Genomic DNA, 15,836 nt, shown 5'->3' on the forward strand with positions numbered 1-15,836 from the left:
CATTTTACAAATTCCTGTTATTTTGTGTCAATAAGTCATCATTACTGATCTCCCCCCATCCTGCCCCCCCAAAAACAAAAACAAAAACAAATAAACAAACCAAAAAACAAACAAACAAACATTTGTTTAGGGCCAAGCACTGTGTTATACATTTCTCCATTGACAGGTAGGGGAATCTTTCTATTGGATATTATTACCCCATTTAAAAATTTTACTTTTCTCATGACGATATTGATTCTTGGAGATTTAAAGAAGTTGCCCAAGGTTGCCTAGCTGCTTAGGGGCAAAGAGGGTGCAGGAAAGCCTGTGTTTCCACCACACTTTATTGATGAGGATTTTCTCTCACTTTTGTACGTAACTCGCCCAGGTTAAAAGGCTCCCTCCTGAGGTCTCACCTGAGGCTCCGCGGGGGTACAGGTAGGACCGGACGCCGCCCCCTGGTGGCAGGTGCGCGCCCTCGCAGCGCATGCTAATAAGCCCTCGGCGCCGCTCGCTGATTGGCTGGCGCGGATTCCAGCTGCTTTGCAAGTCGGCGGGTGCGAGGGAGAGTCGAGGGGCCGCGGGCGGCAGCCGGAGCTCTGCGCGCTCCCCGCCCCGCGCATCGCGGTCGACGCCCAGGCTGGGCGGGCCAGGCTGGCTTGCTAACTTGGGGCTTTCCCTCTTCTCTCCCATTTGTGTTGTGGTGGTAGATCCATCCAGGGTCCAGGATGACGATCCGACACCAGGGCCAGCAGTACAGGCCGAGGATGGCATTTCTCCAAAAGGTAACCCGGGTGCCCACACCTGGGCCCTGGCAGGTGGGCGGGGTCCGAGTCTGGGGAGAGTCCGAGGATGTGCTGGGCATCCCTTTTGGGCGGTTCGCGCCGCTAGATTGTATGAAATGACTTATTTGCTTTGTGTGTTGCTTTTGAAGACTATAATAATGAGGATTTCGTGGAAACTGTTTGTAGTGGAGAATCTGAAGCCAGCTATGATGGTCTGCCGGAGGCTGGAAACAACCTGTTACTCGGAGAGGAGGGTGCCAGAGGCAGTTCAGCTGAGGCTGTGAGGTTTGACACAACCTGCCGGTATTGTTGTAAGACATCCGGATGATAAATCAACATGTCTTTTGGCCATGTTTTTCTGATCCTAAACTGTAGTATTATAAAATAAGTATGTTTGTGTGTATACATAGACGATGAAAATGATGTGATCGGTAGGATCAAGGCCACCCTGTTTACAATGTGCAGAGAGCCCTCATTTGTGGATGGGCACTTGAATCTCCCTCTGACAGTGGCTGGCAGCAACATCACAACCTTGTCCCGTCTGTTGTAAATGCTTTCTCAGACCAAGTGACCAGGCACAGGGTGTCCATTCTGGATGCACACGGAGGGCGTGGTGGTGGCGAGCACTTGGAGAGTGATGTGTTTGGGGATGAAGTGGTTCGTTTTGTTCTGGGCTTTTGAGATATCGAGTGTGGGAAGAGATCGACAGAGGATTAGGTCCCAGGTCACCGTCTGCCCTTCCGAAGCACAGCCACTTTTCGCCGTGTGGTGTCCATCCTCTTAGGCTTATCCTGTTGAGTAGAATTAGCTGAATGCTTTTGACAAGCTGGGCCCTGCCCTGAGCCCCAGGAGCTAAGCAAATTGGCGTAGTCAGTGACCAACTGTTTCGATTTGCTAAATGTGTTAAAGCCTGGACAATCCTGGGCACACCAGGACAGTTGTCACACTCTGTCCACTGAGGGTGGCTGAATGTTGTCCTGCCAGAAAAGAACCAAAAAGCCAGTATCACAGATGCCAGTTCCTCAAAGCCAAAGAAACTGCCCAAGTCTAGTGTCTGAGAGCCTAACACCATCTTCTGGGTTTTATCCCAGGACGGCTTTCTTCTCCCAGGCAGGGCAGCTCTGACTTGGGGACTCAGAGAATAATTTTCCGGAGATGTTCAGCTTGCTTTTATTGAATCTTGGGCATTCTTTTCCATCAAGATGGAAGAGAATCTAGTAGATTCTTCTCTCTTTACCTGGTGTCTTGCTTTCAGCCTCCCCTTCTTCACCCCAGCCTCCCCTCCCATTTCAGCCCCCCTCACCTCCACCCCAGCCTCCCCTCCTCCACCCTAGTCTCCTTCCTCCACCCTGGCCTCTGCTCTCACCCCACTTTTCCCTTTCCACTCGATGTACCCTTCCTCCATGGCATACACCCACTGTTTTCCTTTCCCAAACCATCGATGATCTCCTTCACCCAAAACCCTAAGTGGCTTCCCACGCTCAGGATTCCGTCCACCCTTCTCAGTGTGGCCACTCATGACGCTGCTCTCGCCCCCTGCTCCAGCTTTCCCTCCCCCTGCCCTCCACCGCCAGGAGTGGAAGACCAGGAGAGTTTAGGATGCTTCTCAGGGGCTCTTGACTCAGTGACTTCCCCTGCTCTCTGGGAGTCTGTCCCATGCCCCTTCATGTACCAGCCCCCTCTAAGTCCTATCTCCCCTCTGCCAACCTCCCTCTCCTCCTCTTCTCATGCCCCACTCCCAGCCACTCCTCTCTGAAGGCAGGTTCTGTTGACCCTTCAGCAGAGTGACTTCCTTCTTTGTGCCTACAGACCGTGTCCCACCTCCAGTATATTTTTGTTTTCTTTGCCTCATGCCATCAACAACCCTGTCTGCTGCATATATTGAGTCCCTTGATCACATCACGGATTTCCTAAAGCGAGAGCAGGGCAAAAGGCTGCAAGACAGGTGTTGGGAGCCTGTGCCAGGGGATTCTTAGCAATGCACTAGCCTGGGCATCCCAGGACAGTTGTCACACTCTGTCCACCTTCTGGAGGTGACATCTAGCCTTCTGGAGAAGCCTGAAATGTGCCTTGGGTGCAGTGTCATTCTCCACCGGTTCAAAGCCTGTGCGTGTTCCTGGCAGAGGACTCACATTCCTCCTCTCATCTGTTCCCTCAGACAGTGGGGAGGGTCACTGTTCTATGGAGGAAGAAGCTGAGACTTGGAGAAGTTAAGCCACTTGCCAGTCATACAGTCACAAAGTGATGGAACCAGGAAAAAAAATACAGGACTGGCCACCATCTGTCCCCAAAGTGATACGGTGCTGTGAAATTCCCCATGATGTGGGATAGAGTGTGGTGTCTGTGGGAAGACCTGGCTCAGTGTGTCTGGGGGACACAGAGTGAGGACTGAAGAACATATAGGAGGGCGTTCCAAGCAGAGAGGGGGAAGGATGTTCCAGGAGAGGGAACAGCATGGGCCGAGGCAGGGAGGCTCAGGAAATCTGGTGGGTCTGAGGATGGTTGTTCAGTAACGGATGGAGTTTGGAGGGAAGGGGAGAGGGGTGTGGAAAGGTAGGTGAGACAGAGGGGACCACAGTGCCCTTGGAAACTTTTGAAGGTGGTTTGCTTTTTGACAGATTGGCAAATTAAGAAGACTCCTGGTGTGAATAAGAGGATGGAAGGGATGTCTTCTTTTTTCCTGAGCTAGGAGAGTTCACTCAAGGTCTCCTGTGCCTCCCCCAACTCCAGCTACCCAGGACATGGCGGTGTCTCACACTGGGGAGAGTGGAGCTGGTCAAGGGCCCTTCCCTCTGCGATTCCTAAGGCTCTTGCTTTGTGTGCCCACCTCATACTCCATGCGGGGGAGACTGCCCCTCAGCCCAGAAGCTGCCCACCTGTGATGCCTGGGCTGGTTTAGGATGTGGTGGGAAGAGATGGAGGGCCAGCCTGCCCAGGCGCATTGCTGGGGGTTTAGCTGAGGACACACAGGGGACTGATGACACAGCTGAGTGGACTCTTGTGGCTCCAGCACCGTGGGCTTTAGTTCTGGTCCTGGACCATGTCCCAGCAGGTTCCAGTTACCGGGATTCACTATAGGACTGACTTTTTTGGAGAAAGAAGCCTTGTGAGATGATTTGACTTTCCTGTGTGGCTCCATTTCTCTCCTCCTCCTCCTCCTCCTCCTCTTTTTGCTTGGGAAGGAGGAATACTGAATATTTTGCTGAAGAGGAACACTGACCACCTGGGAAGAAAGTGGTATCACTTGCTTGTATCATTCAGTGTAGATAATGGAGCACTGAAGTCCCAGTGTTAGGATACCAAGGAGATTAGAGTCTCTGGAGACAGACAGATGTGTAAATTAGGAGAAAAACACGTTCCATGCACCATGGCAAACACTGTTGGAGGCTCCATCAAGGGGTAGAGGTCAGCTCCACCTGGGGGCTGAGGTGTGAATCAGGGCAGGTTTCTCGGGGGGACCTGCAACGGAGTCGAGTTATGAAAAACGAGTCTTTTGTTTTTGGCAGGAGAATGGGAAGATGAGTGACATTTTAGGCAGGTACAAAACACAAAACATGTGAAATAGTCTGGTCGTTTTGGAGGCTGCTCAGTGGTCAGGAGTGCTGACCCAGAGAGGGCAGAAGAAGTGTTTGGGTTTGGTGGACAGCAGGGCTGGTAGGTGAGAAGGGCCCAGAACTGAAGTGCTTCTTATGACATGCTGAGGATTTGGTGCTCTATGTGTTTAACAAGAAGCTCTCTGATGTCAACCAGGGATGAATATGATGAGGTGATTCACATTCGAGAAGGATAATTCTGATGAGACAGTGTGAGGCTTTCCAACTCTGGATGTACCTTTAAAAATGTCAATATCAAGTCACTGTCCTTAGAGTTTCAGATTACGCTGGCCTGGCCTGGGGTGGGGCTTAAGCAATTTTTTTTTTTTTGTACTGGAGATGAACCCAGGGCGCTTTACAACTGAGTTACACCCCCAGCCCTTTTTATTATTATTATTTTTTTGAAGACAGATTCTTGCCCAGTTGCTTAGGGCCTCAATATCAGACTTGCTGAGTCTGATCTTGAACTTACAATCCTTCTGTTTCAGCCTCCTGAGTTGCTGGGATTCCAGGTATGCCCCACTGCACCCAGCAAGCATTGGTCTTTGAAAGAAAGCTTCCCAGGTGGTTTGAAGTGCAGCAAAGATGACATTCCTTGAGGACATTTGGCAATGTGTAGATGCACTAGGGGATTATTACAACTGGGGCTTTTATTGGCATCTAGTGGGTAGAGACCAGAGATCCAACATCCAACAATGCACTGAACAGCCCCTAAGCAAAAAGTGATCCTGCTGAAAATGTTGGTGGGGCTGTGGTTGAGGGCCCCTGGGCCAGGGGACATGCTGGAGGTTGGAGGCAGGTGCCAGTGAAGACCCAGAACCTGACGGTCCAGGAGGGGGTTAACAGACATTCATAAGGCCGGATTTAATGGGCAGAAAAGAGATGTGTGAAATATAAAAGCACAGTCCCTGGAAGTCACCCGTCACTGTTGTTGGCTGGGGTCATCACACAAGGGCTACGGCATGGTGCAGGCTGGGGTGGGCTGGCCACTGACTCCTTGTGGCTGGGTTTATTAGAAAGAGCTCACCCTCCTGTTAGAACAACAGCTGTTGTGAGGTCACCTCCCCCATCTCGATATGGGGAAGTCATGATTATTATTGTTCCCCTGGGAACCTTCTCCAGCTTAAAGGAAAATTCCAGCCCCTGAGATATTCTGCAGTGAGTGACAGCTTCTTAATTCTTGGAGCAGCGTGGGCCTGGTGGGTGGGATGTCAAAGCCAGCGTTTCTGATCCCTTCACGATGTCAGGGTCCCAGGCACACCTGCAGTCACGCATCCAAGAGAAGAACTGTGGGGCTGATATTTCCCCCTCCACCCCCCACACCCAATTCAGGGCCTGATGGGGCTCGGTGGTAGTCTGATTGTGTGGCATTTATGTGTTGCCTGGGAACACGATGGGGCTGATTCTTCATCTCGTGAGGAGCTGGGAGCTGATGTGGCTTGGAAGAGGGGCACTGATGTTCAAGGGCGGGGAAGGCCGTGGCTCGCTCTCATCTCCAGAGGGATGCCCCTCAGGTCATAGGAGGCTGGTAGGAAAGTTTGCAGCAGTTTGGAGAAGAAAGGCAAGGCTTTCTGAACAACATGGGAAGCAACTGAGTTTGTGTTCTTTGTGAGGGGAAGGGATTTTCCTGATTCAGGATAGAAAAGAGTCTGTATCAGTCAGCTCAGGTTGCCATAACAAAGCACCACAGCTGGGTGGCTTAAACAACAGAAATTTATTTTCTCACAGTTATGGAGGCTGGAAGTCTGAGAGCAAGTTGTGGTAGGGTTGTTTTATTCTGAGGATTCTCTCCTTGGCCTGTTTTCTCTGAGTCTTCATGTCATCTTTCCTACTAGTGCCTCCCAAACCCATATAGGATTAGGGCCGTCCACATGACCTCATTTCACCTTAAAGACCCTTTGTCCCCAAACAGTCACATTCTGAGGTACTGGGGGTAAGGATTTCACAATATGAACTTGAAGGGGCTGGGGGCGGACACAGTTCAGTGTATGACAGCATCTCTCAGTGCCATGAGTTAGAATCCTGCCATTTCCTGCTCAGGTGATTGAAGAGACCACTCACAAGAATTTGCATCAAGAAAAGTCTGAAGAAAATTGATTGGAGGGGGCTGGGGTTGTGGCTCAGTGGTAGAGCACTTGCAGAGCATTTGTGAGGCACAGGGTTCGATCCTCAGCACTGCATTTAAATAAATTAAATAAAGGTCCATTGACAACTAAAAAATATTAAAAAAAAAAAAGAAAATTGATTGGAAACTCAGCATGCTGAACTCCCTCAAAATGTTCCCAAGGTCCATGTGAGGCCCCCTCCCACACAGCTCCTTCTTTCTGTGAAGGGTGACACACCTGCTAGAAAGAAATCTGACTCCTCTCATTGTGTTTTTAAAATAACTCTCATTATTCCTCCTCTGAAAGTTATTTTCGAACCCTTTATAATAATTTTTTTAAAATGCAAAGACAAAGAATCAACTCTGACTTTTGAGAATCTCAGGTTTCTAACTTACAAGGTGGGATTCCATATGGGCCCCCTATTTCCACAAAATGCTGTTGTTTCACCTAATAAAAATATTTAAAATGAATACAGCGTTTCTTCTGGCATCTAATATGAGAGAGGGGAGTCTTGATGTTTGACATTAGAAAATCCAGGACTTCTTGGAATACATAAATCCAAGATGCATTGTTGGCTAAGAACTCTAAGAAAAGTCACTTCCACAGCCCTCAGATTTATATGGGCTTTTAGTCCACTATCTCCCCTGGCCATCCCCAGGGGCAGCAGCCTCCCGGCCTCTCTGCAGCACCCACCTGTCTCTTTGCTTCTCTGTCTCCTGCCACCCCTCATGTCTGAACCATGGCTCCAGACTCTGACAAGCTCTGACCTTGCAGAAGGCTAAGGGCTATAAGTTCCAGTGGATCTGAAATGAACATCCTCCATTCCAGACAATTCCGTGAGCCAGGACAGCCTGCAGATGAAGCCTGCAGTCTGTCTTGCTCAGGGAGTCCCTGATGCTGCTTGGGTCTTGCTAGCCCGCTGAGTCACTCTGTGCCTGGGAGCGGTCTTGATTGTGACCTGATCTTAGCCCATTTCTTAGAGATTTGGGTTCAAAAGCAAATGCTGCAAAAGTACATACAAGAGGAAGTGAGGGGAAGGGGAAAAATAATATAAGGGGGACAAACGAATGTCAGTAGAGGGAGCAGAGAGAGAAGAGGGGAGGGGAGGGGAGGGGAGGGGAGGGGGCATAGTAGAGGATAGGAAAGGCAGCAGAATACAACAGACACTAGTATGGCAATATGTAAATCAATGGATGTGTAACTGATGTGATTCTGCAATCTGTATATGGGGTAAAAATGGGAGCTCATAACCCACTTGAATCAAATTGTGAAATATGATATATCAAGAACTATGTAATGTTTTGAACAGCCAACAATAAAAATTTAAAAAAAATAAAATAAAAAAAAAATAAAAAAAATAAAAAAAAAAAAAGCAAATGCTGGTTTTGCATCAAAGACGGAACTAGTAAATCCCACCCCTCAGCCTTGAGTTGGGACCTTGTCCCACACTCCTGGAAAGGCAAGAAGCCTTCCAGGTGCAGGCAGGAGTAGACTGTGTAGGGAAGAGGAAAGGCACAGGGAGAGTGTTTGCAATTCAGGGCTTCCTGGAATGACCTTTACCTTGCATACAGCTGGGTCAGTCTCTCTTTTTTAATTTTAATTTCAATTTCATTTTATTGTGGTAAGACCACTTAGCAGGAGATCTACCCTTTTAATAAATTTTAAATGTACAGTACAGCATTATTAACTTCAAGTATTATATTGTACAGCAGATTTCTAGAACTTATTTGTCATAACTGAAATTTTTATATTCATTGATTAGAAAGTTCTCATTCCCTTTCCCACCAGCCCCTGGCAAACACCATTCTGGGAATTTGACTGTTTTTAAGGACCTCATAAATTTGGACCGGGAGGCATTTGTCTTCTAGTGTGGCTCATTTCATGAACTGTAATGACCCACAGTTCATGCATATTGTGTATGGCAGAATTTTCTTCTTATGTGTCTCTGTCTAAGTTATCTTTGTCCATTTGTCTGCGGGCACTTAGGTGGTTTTCACACCTCAGCTTTTGCAGTGAACACGGAGGGCAGACCCTTCTTCTAGTCCTGATTTCAGTTCTTTGGGATCTATGCCCAGAGGCAGGACTGTTGAATTTCTTTCTGTTATTTTGGAGGTGTATCCAAACTACTTCTCACAGTGGTCACATCAGTTTCCCTCCCACCCACGGTGTGCAAGGATTCCCAATCCACCCTTTCACCTGAAGCTCAGGCCTCTCCACGCCACGTGCCCTTGGAGGGCACCACACCATCCTCCTCTCCTGGCTGTTACGCCCATCAGTGCCTTCTTATTTCTTGGTGTATAATTTAGTCTGCGGTTGGAATCTCATAAATACTTACTTCATGCATAGCTTGGTCCTAAATGCTTTAAATGCTTAATTTCATTTAATCTTAACAACATCCCTATGATAATGTAGGTGCTATCGTAATCTCCATTTTACACAAATGAGTCTTAGTGGAATTTACCTAAGGCCTCTAGCATCTTAACTGGCGCAGGGATTTGAACTGAGCTCTCTCTGCATCCAGACTCTTTGCTTTTATTTTTGTTGATTCTTTATTCTCAAGACAGGGTCTCCTTATGTTGTTCAGGCTGGTCTCAAACTCCTGGGCTTAAGCGATCTTCCATCTCAACCTCCTGAATGCTGAGTCTGTAGATGTGCGCCATGGTGCCTGCCCTCTTGATTTTCACATACTTGTCTCTGCAACTCCCCAAGGGCTGGGAGTATGCCTTTTACCTTGCTGTATCCCCTACAGTGCCGGGGCACTGCCTGGGTGCTCAAGAAGTACCTGTTTTTGTTTGAGAAACAAAACTGGGTTATTATTCCTGGGCATCTGACTATGGCGGTGCATACAAAGTTTCAAAAATACATTAATCGTATGAATGCTGCTGACGTTTTGTTTTGAGATGGGATCCTGCTAAGTTGCCCAGGCTGGCCTCAAAGTGGTAATCCCCCTGCCTCAGCCTCGTGGGTAGCTGGGATTACAGTGCTCAGTCTGCTACTATTAATGATGATAACAACTAACATGTGTGTCTCCTTATAAAGCATACATCTTTATGCTTACAGAGGTAAGCGGCAAAATCAGAAATCTCGAATGCTTCAGATTCTGAAACATTTTGAGCATGAACATGATGGATACCACAAGTGGAAAAGTCCACGTTGAAACTTGTTTTGTGCACAAAATTATTAAAATACTGTATAAAATCACCTTCTGGTATTTGCACAGGGTGTATATGTGCACCATATATACAACTATATATATGAGGGTAAATGAAACCTAAGTGAATTTCATGTGTGTATTTACTTGGGTCCCACCCTAAGACATTGCATGTATGTGCAAATATTCTGCCCCCCCCCCAAAAAAAAATCTGAAATCCCAAACACTTCTGGTCCCAGCATTTGGATAAGAGATATTCAACCTATCTTTATACATATGTGATATATATATTTCTTCTTATAAAATGTTCTTGTGCAGTTACTTAATTAGATTCCATGAGATTACAAAAGCACATCTGTTAGTGGGATATGTACTATCTTGGTCCCTATTTTTATGATGGAGGAAGGAGATTCAAAGAGGTCACTGTGTTGCCCCAAATCCTTCAGTTGGGAGAGAAAGAAACTCCACAGGGGATGTGGGACCCTGGGGTTCACCTTCGAATGATAAAAGGCCCTTCCTGAAGTTCATTGTCATGGGCTGTAGGGTGTTGGGGTGCTATTTCGTTAAATGAAAGGAGAAAAATGAGGACATGACCAAGTCAGTTAAATTGAGGGGAAGCAGGTCAGTTGGGGCGCTCTTTTTCTCTGGGCACCGGCTAGGGTGTGGCAGGCTGGTCTGAGGTGCAGCCCTCCCTGAGGATCTGTCCAGCTGTGCTCTAGAGAGCGCTGGGCCCGGGGCAGGGGGAGGTTTCTTGTTCCCGCTTGCTGGTGCCTATTCTGAGGCCCTGCTCCTGCTGGGACACCCACCCTCCTTTCCAATTTCTGCTGCCCACGTCCTGCTCACCTTTGTAAGGTCCACTTCGGGAGCTCTGTCCTCCTGACCCACTGCACAGGTGCTGCTGATATCGTGAACCTGCCTTCGTCACTGTGCCTCCTGAGCTGCCCTGTCGTCCTGTGCAGTGGCCCCTTATCCATGGTTTCACTTTATTGGTTGTTTCCCTGGTACTAGGGATCGAACTCCAGTGGTTTCACTTCATTCCATGTGATATGCACAATCAACCTTGGCCTGAGAGCACTAAATGGAAAATTCCTATTTGGAGAGAAGAGAGGGGGAGGGCATTCACATAGCTGTTAGTATATTGTTAGAGTTGTCCTATTTTATCATTAGTCATTATTAATCTCTGACTGGGCCTAATTCACATACTAAGCTTAGCCACAGCTGGGTATGTATGGGGAAAACCACAGTAAACATGGGGGTACACGATGCTGAGGACAATCAGAGCTGTCCTGTGGCTGTCTTCCTGAAGTTCAGTCTTCCTTGGAAGAATTTATCGATTTTCTTTGGCCTCCACACTCTCTTGGATGTTTATGACTCTGTAATTCATAGCTCTGACCCTTGTCCTTCTCAGCTTGGGGCAGCCATTTCCAGTCCCTTGCCGGACACTGTGGGTGTCTCAGGGCCTCTTCACAGCTCACATACCAAAGCAGCAGCCTGTGCTTCCAGAAGGTGCTCCTCCCCCGCCCCCACCTTTCATTTTTTGCCTTGCTGGGGTAGAACCCAGGGCCCTGCTCACGCTAGGCAGGTGATCTACCTCTGAGCCACACCCTCAGTCCTTCTTTTGCATTTTCCATTTTGCTCACTGGTAACTCTGGTCCTATAGGTCATGACCTTGGCATTGTTCTCTGCCCTTTCGCTGAACTACCGGATCCCTTGCAAGTGCAGATGACGGTCACTTCCGAGGGCTCTGAGAGTCTTGCCTCCTTCCATCTTCTCGCTGTTGTTTTCATGTATTTATTAATTCATGCATCGACTGTTTATTGAGTACCCTGTGTGTGCCAGGCACTCTCCCAGGCACTTGGAACACAGTAGCAAGCAACCACAGGCTAATGACAGGTGCTTACAGAGCTTACTTTCCAAGTGCAAGGGGACCACACGATAAACCATTTAATAAATAGGCAAGTCACTTTGCAAGTTAGATGGTGAGTTCTATAGAAGTAAGCAGGGGATCAAGAGAGCCAACCATGGAGTTCAGGGTTGCAGCTCTGAGTTGGATCGTCGGCATGGGTCTCCTGGGGACCTCAGAGGAGAAGGAAGTGAGATTGTGAGCTAAGTAGATCTTTTTGGAAGACTGGTCCAGGCAGAGGGAATAGCTAGAGCAAAGGCCCTGTGGCAGCCTGGGAGCATGTTTGATATTGTTGGGAGCAGCAGGGGGACCAATATGGAAGGAGCTTGTGGGGAGTGGTAGGACAAGAATCAGAGAAGAAAGGAGATCCCAACCACGCAGACCAGCAGGGCGGCCCTGTCATTCACTCCAGGAGAAATGGCTGTGGCAGAGAATGGCCAAGCAGAGGGTGTCCAGGAATTATCCTAATTGAACTGGAAGGCTCATCTGGCTGCCCTGCTGAGAAGAAACCAAGTGGCAGGTGGCAGGGGTAGAAGTCCAGCAGTCTATGCCTGGACCATGCGGTGACTTTGAACGGGTCACCCCACTGACTTCCCATCTCTGGGTTCTTCTCTCTGTCATGGTCACACCTCCAAAATGCTCTCTGGCATTGGCTGCTTGATAAAACCCACACCTGGGGGTGGCATGCGAGGCCACTATGATCTGCCCTCTCTCTGTTCTCTGTCCCTCTTGCTCCGTGGGACAGTGTCATCCTCCATGCCCTCACAGTGACGTTCTCTCACCTGCTCTTAAAAGCCTCCCTGAATCTCCATGTCAGGAGGAATCTCTCCGGGCCTCCCAGCCGGGGAGGTGTCTGTGTCTGTGGGTGGTGGCACCAAAGCTGTCCAATGCCCTCAAGGTTCCTGTGCCAGATGGGACGCCCCAGTGTCCTCCTTTGTATCTTTGGATCCTACTCAATGCCATGAAAAGCCTCTGAAATGACTTCTCTTGCTCTGTCTTGCAGATTGAAGCGCTTGTGAAGGACATGCAGAACCCAGAGACGGGGGTCAAGATGCAGAACCAGAGGGTCCTGGTCACCAGTGTCCCTCACGCCATGACAGGTGATGTAACTCATGGCCTAATCTTGGCCTGGAACAGATCCCCACAAAGGGGTTGTCAAACTTGGTCACACAGGCCCAATGGGGCCCACAGTTGTATTTGTAAATAAAGTTTTATTGAAACGCATCCATGTCCATGCACCTACGCATTGTCTACAGCCACTTTCACACCATACTGGGGGAGTTGGAATATCCACCATGCAGAGGCTGCGTCAGGAGCCACAGAGCTGAAATATTTACTTGCTCATCCTTTACAGAATAGGTTTTCTGATTCCTATAGTACAGTTTTCCTCTGCAGAAGGGTTAGAAAAGAAAGAGAAAAGGACTCAGGGGGTCACTTGAAGCCATTTCTCCCAGAAGGTCATCACAGAAGGCCTCATGTCAGGTTTGTGTTTGCTTGCTGTTTGTTTTATTTTAATGAAATCAGCAGGAAAACAAAGTGCTGTTTGGCAGAAAAAAAAACAATGGCTTTTGTCTTGCTCCACCCTTCCCTACCTTCTAATTCACACCTGGGCCTTCTGAGGTCCCCACAGGGATGGAGCTGCTGTTTCCTCCTTGTGTGTGAGTCCAAGGGCCTGCAGAGCATCACTAGGGGATATTGGCAGGAGGGAGGGTAGTGTTATCTGGAGATGAGCCCAGGGAACATGTGAGTGGACCCCAGGGGCCTCCCCGGAGCGCTCCAGTAAAGTCTCTTCCCTGCTTCGGAAGACAGAAGTGTCATTTATGACTGTCCAGCCACGAGGAGGCAAGCAAAGGGGTCTTGAGTTCTGGCTCTCTTCTTTGATGTGTTTTATGCCAGTTCCCCTGCAGGCAGGGACCCTACGTGGTCCTTGGAAAGCGAGGAAGTTGGTCGGAAAAAGTGGCCATTGGCATTGAAGAGGACTTCTGAGTGAGCTCCCAGAGCACCTTGCCTTCCGGGATGCCGCTGCCCTCCTACAGGGAGCGCTTCTGTGGGGTCCCGTTGGTGGAACTTGGCTGCTTGCCTCGGCCTTAGATAAATCTGAGCCCTTGGTGTGCAAGGAGAGTCCTCTCTGGACTCTCCCCTGCCGGCCTCTCCTGCCTCACCCCATGCCCATCTTCACTCTGTGATTTTCCCGACCAGCCTCTAAGACTTGCAGGGCCTCCTGCAAGAGCACAAGTGAAGCCCCACTCCACGGTCCAAAGATAGAAATCAACCTGAAACCCGTTACTCAAATAGGTACCCTCCTCCCACCCTAATAAAACACCTTCACGATAACCTGAAGGCCGGGTTGGAATTTAGCTTTCTGCCTTTTGGGCCTTCTGCCTGGGAGACGGGGTGTGGGGGAGCCAGCAGGGCCTTCAGCCCCCTCTTCTCTTCCCATCTTTGGTTCTGTTTTACTTCCATGTGTCTCAGCTCTATCTAGAGCCCCTCAACAGCTGGCCTTGGGTCTGTTTTCCCAGTGTTTAGTCTTAGTTTCTTTGCTGTCTGGCTGATGAACGGAGGTCCAAGCACAAGTTTTTGTAAGGTAAAAGATAAGCACAACAACAGAGCTTGATAGTGAGTATGTGAAGGTCGGGTTACGCTCCAGGTCTGCTGACTTGCAGGCTTCAGAGTTGCACTGGACATACAAGTGGGAGGTGGTGGTGGGGATGATCACAGCCGAGCCGGGAGGGACTGGCCAGGTGACCTCACAGAAGAGGTCATGGCTGTCCAAGGATAGGTCAGGATGCTGTGACAATGACCAGATACTTCTCTGCTTTGCAGGAGGCGATGTTCTACAATGGATCATCCAGCGTCTCTGGATCTCCAACCTGGGTGAGGGTCCGTCCTGCATGGGCAGTTATGGCAGACTTGCGGTGCCCACTGCACCACACAAGAAATGAAATGGAGGCTTTGCCTATCTCTAAGAAACCTGCTGGACTTGGTAGTACATGTCTGCAATCCCAGCGGCCCCTGGAGGCTGAGGCAGGAGGATTGCGAGTTCAGAGGCAGCCTCAGCAACTCAGTGAGGCCCTAAGCAACTTAGAGAGATCCTGTCTCAATCAATCAATCAATCAATCAATCAATAAAAGGGCTGGGGGGTATGGCTCAGTGGTTAAACACCTGTAGGTTCAATCCCTTGTAAAATTGGAGAGACATCACTTCCATGCATAAAATAATCAGAAGCAAAAGCATGATAATTTAGGGACAAAATAGTTATTATTACATACAAAATATCGAGAGTGTGTAAATAGTGGGAAGCTGGAAAGACCTAGAAAGGCTTCCCAGAATAGGTGCTGCATGCCCCTGCTCTGGAAAGAAGTGATGCTCCTGAATGGGGGAAGGAGAGTTAAGAAGGTCTTTCCGGAAGGAGAGACTAGCAGGAGCAGTGATGTCAGAATGGAATGAACAGGAAATGGAGGGGTCATGTGGGGGATTGGGAGGAGTGACATCAGCTTACTCTGGAGGGTGGTGACAGGGTGGGAGTCCACTTAGCAGGTTGACAGATTCCGCCTTATCTGGAGATAAGTGAGAGGAAGCCACTGGCAGCATTTGAACCTGGCACCCTGATCAGGGTACTCAAGCTGGGATGTTGGAGCAGAAAGAATCTGGGGACCAGACTTCACCCTAGAAAAAAGGCTGTTGATAAATGAAGGCATGAAAACCGAGGGTCTGGTGTGTGTGGGAAGGAGTGGGACTTGCAGGGCGGGGTCTGGGGAACAAGTCATCCCAAACCTTCAATGATGATACGGCTGCAGGTTGGGGCCCTGGGCAGGGTGGGCCTGCAGGCTGAGGGATGCATCCCTCTCTTGAGCACGAAAAGCTACCTGCTTCCACTGGTGTTTCTGAAAAAGAACAGGAAAGTTTTCCCCTAATTGATGCAAATCCAGAAACAAGCCCTTGCTTCCAAAACAACTGAGGTGGGGTGGGAATTAAAGTGAGGCGGGTAGGAGTGGAAAGATCTGGACCCATGGTGCAGGTGAGTTGCACTTGACAGTAAACATGGCCTCCTTCCTGTTTCCTCTTTGGTTGAGGAAGTGTCCGTTGGTTAAGCAGAGACGTTTGCAACCATTCATGTGATCTTTTCTAGATCCAAAGAACCTAGATCCAAAGAATCAGGGCTTCCCCAGCCATCACCCCCAAGTCACCTGCAGTAGGCCACCTGCAGTACCAGTTGACATCTAGGTTCACTACTTCCCATCCAGACTTACTGAGTTGTCCTGGGAACAGGACCTGGGGGTCCTCTTGGCATGCTCCCCGGCTGGTGCTTGTCCATAGTCA

The 15,836-nt window shown here is 49.1% G+C and overlaps 1 protein-coding gene across 1 annotated transcript in view; it reads left to right on the plus strand.

Moving 5' to 3' along the window:
- Window positions 1–559: 559 nt before the first annotated feature.
- The window catches only part of Rgs9 (regulator of G protein signaling 9), a 61,751-nt gene continuing 46,474 nt past the window's right edge, over window positions 560–15,836 (plus strand). The window contains exons 1-3 of the mRNA XM_046422673.1: window positions 560–764; window positions 12,520–12,616; window positions 14,340–14,390. Coding sequence (XP_046278629.1) covers window positions 708–764; window positions 12,520–12,616; window positions 14,340–14,390 — 205 coding nt within the window. The 5' untranslated portion in view covers window positions 560–707. The remainder of the gene's footprint in view (window positions 765–12,519; window positions 12,617–14,339; window positions 14,391–15,836) is intronic.

This window comes from Marmota monax, unplaced genomic scaffold, assembly GCF_021218885.2.
Source record: "Marmota monax isolate L192 unplaced genomic scaffold, Marmota_monax_Labrador192_F-V1.1 WCK01_AAM20220418_F8-fsc00173, whole genome shotgun sequence".
Lineage (NCBI taxonomy): Eukaryota > Metazoa > Chordata > Mammalia > Rodentia > Sciuridae > Marmota > Marmota monax.